Source organism: Cyprinodon variegatus, unplaced genomic scaffold, assembly GCF_000732505.1.
Source record: "Cyprinodon variegatus isolate N-32 unplaced genomic scaffold, C_variegatus-1.0 Scaffold86, whole genome shotgun sequence".
In the NCBI taxonomy this organism is placed as follows: domain Eukaryota; kingdom Metazoa; phylum Chordata; class Actinopteri; order Cyprinodontiformes; family Cyprinodontidae; genus Cyprinodon; species Cyprinodon variegatus.
This window is the reverse complement of record NW_015150539.1, coordinates 82695-84674: the sequence shown is the minus strand read 5'-3', so window position 1 is coordinate 84674 and position 1980 is coordinate 82695. Positions and strand designations below refer to the sequence as shown.

Sequence of the window (1980 nt, the reverse complement as noted above, 5' to 3'; positions counted from 1 at the left end):
CAGAGAGCAGCTGACTATGAAAACCAAATTGGTGAGTGCTCAAGTTAACATAAAAAATCCGGAAGGAAAATGTATCCCTTTCTCTTGTCAGGTAGACTTATTTTTTTCTTTTCCACAGATGAGAACACAGATCCCACTGAGGTCATCTCCAAAGCAAATGCCGACATAAGTAAGATGACAGTTACACACAATCCTGAGGCTGTAATTTAATTTAATATTTCCAAGAGTAAACCAGAAAGAGGGATATTTGGTCATTAAAGCGTCACTTATGCTAATCTTTTTTTCTTGAATCAGCAGATTTCTCATACAGTAAATAATTATCCTAAAGTGTGGCTCAAGGGTCTGTTCTATTTCCCAATCTTATTTAGGGTTAAATATTGAGTTTCTATGGATTTAGAGGAGAAATATCAGTAGTGGTAGTTTTTGACTTTTTATTTTCAATTATTTCAAAAACTAAAACTGTTCAATTAGATTTTTTTTCAATATACACATGTAACCAGACAGCTGATATATAGCTTCTGAGAACATATTGATTCTTGCAATATTACTATCAAGTATTACTAGGTTTCATATAAAAGCTATTAATTTTTATTTCCATGACTATTAAAGAGCATATTCAACCCCCCCCCCCCCCTTTGCTTTCTGTAGTGATGCATCAAATGACTAATGAATACAATTTGATTACAGCGATAAATTAAAATACGTATGAATATTTTATATTTTTGAACTTGTCCACTTTTGTATTTTTATTAGCCACTAGCTGAGAGAAGAAAAACACAGGAAATTAATACAGTAGAGATCCTTAATACAATGTACCCATATTGTTAGAGGTAGAGTTGCCAGAAATACAGTAATAAAAAAATAACATTTTTGGTTTGATAAGGTTGATAAACTGCTATTTCTGTGTCATTTTTTATGGTTTTCAGAGACACCACTCATCTTTGGTGACATTGCACCGAGCAGAAAGAGGAATGCAGTACCATGCACAGCGACGGGCTGCAAATGGCCCAAATCTGGAAGTTATGTCTATATTCCCATCTACATTGCCAATCATTACTGTAAGAATCTCCAATATCTAATTAATTACAAAGAAATAAAGAGAAAAACTTGACATATTGTTAAGATATTGATTAGACCCAAACAGTATGTTTTCTGTCAAAGGAGAATTTTCCGTGATATTTTGTCAAATTTGATCCTAAATCATTTTTGTTCATTATCAGTTTTAGGTATTATTCTTCTGGTTTTGGACTTTGACATAGTTGTATTTGATGAAAGCAAGATTTATTCAATCACTTGTGTTATTCTACACATTTGCCCTGAGAGGTGTGATAAGCAAGATGAAGCATTTCTTTAATTTGGGATAACAAAGCTAAAACTTTCCAATTGTCGACTTTTGGTAATTCTAAAATGTTTGACCTCTGTCTGGTGAAATTTAATTCTAATCTCACTAGATCAGAATTAGAACCAGTTCAACCAATCCCCCTTGCTCCTCGGATGAAACTAGTTCTCTCACTGGTCATTTTGTGAACCAAGTGTGGAAGTCTAACCAATAAAAGAGCTGGTTACATCTAAGGAGCAACTCTGATTGGTTTATCTGATTTTCAGTGTATTCAGGGACCAGAGGAGTCACAGAAAAGGTAATTAGAGAAATTAAAGTAAAAAGAAAATGCAACTGCAAAAAAAGTCTCAAAAATACAAAGTGAAAAAGAAAAAAAACTGGAAACTGGAAATTTGGAAAGTGGTAAATACATTTTCAAATTGCAGTGTTTAATGAATTCAATGTAAAAATCAATGTGATTGAAATGTTTAATTTGAAATGAAGCTAAGGCGGAAATTCAACTGAAGAACTCTGATTACTTCCATTCAATCTGAGGCTGATCCGCCTCCGATGCAGCCATCCCGCTTCAAGCCACTTTCCTTGATGCCCAATCATCTTCCAGCACCCTACTTAAAGCCACTCCAAATCATCTCTAGGCCTGC

General features: G+C 34.0%; 1 protein-coding gene across 1 annotated transcript in view; it reads left to right on the top strand.

Moving 5' to 3' along the window:
* Positions 1-1980, top strand: part of LOC107083852 (high choriolytic enzyme 1-like) — a 12043-nt gene that overhangs the window by 3962 nt on the left and 6101 nt on the right. Inside the window, exons 2-4 of the mRNA XM_015373354.1 lie at positions 4-31; positions 119-169; positions 927-1058. Coding sequence (XP_015228840.1) covers positions 4-31; positions 119-169; positions 927-1058 — 211 coding nt within the window. The remainder of the gene's footprint in view (positions 1-3; positions 32-118; positions 170-926; positions 1059-1980) is intronic.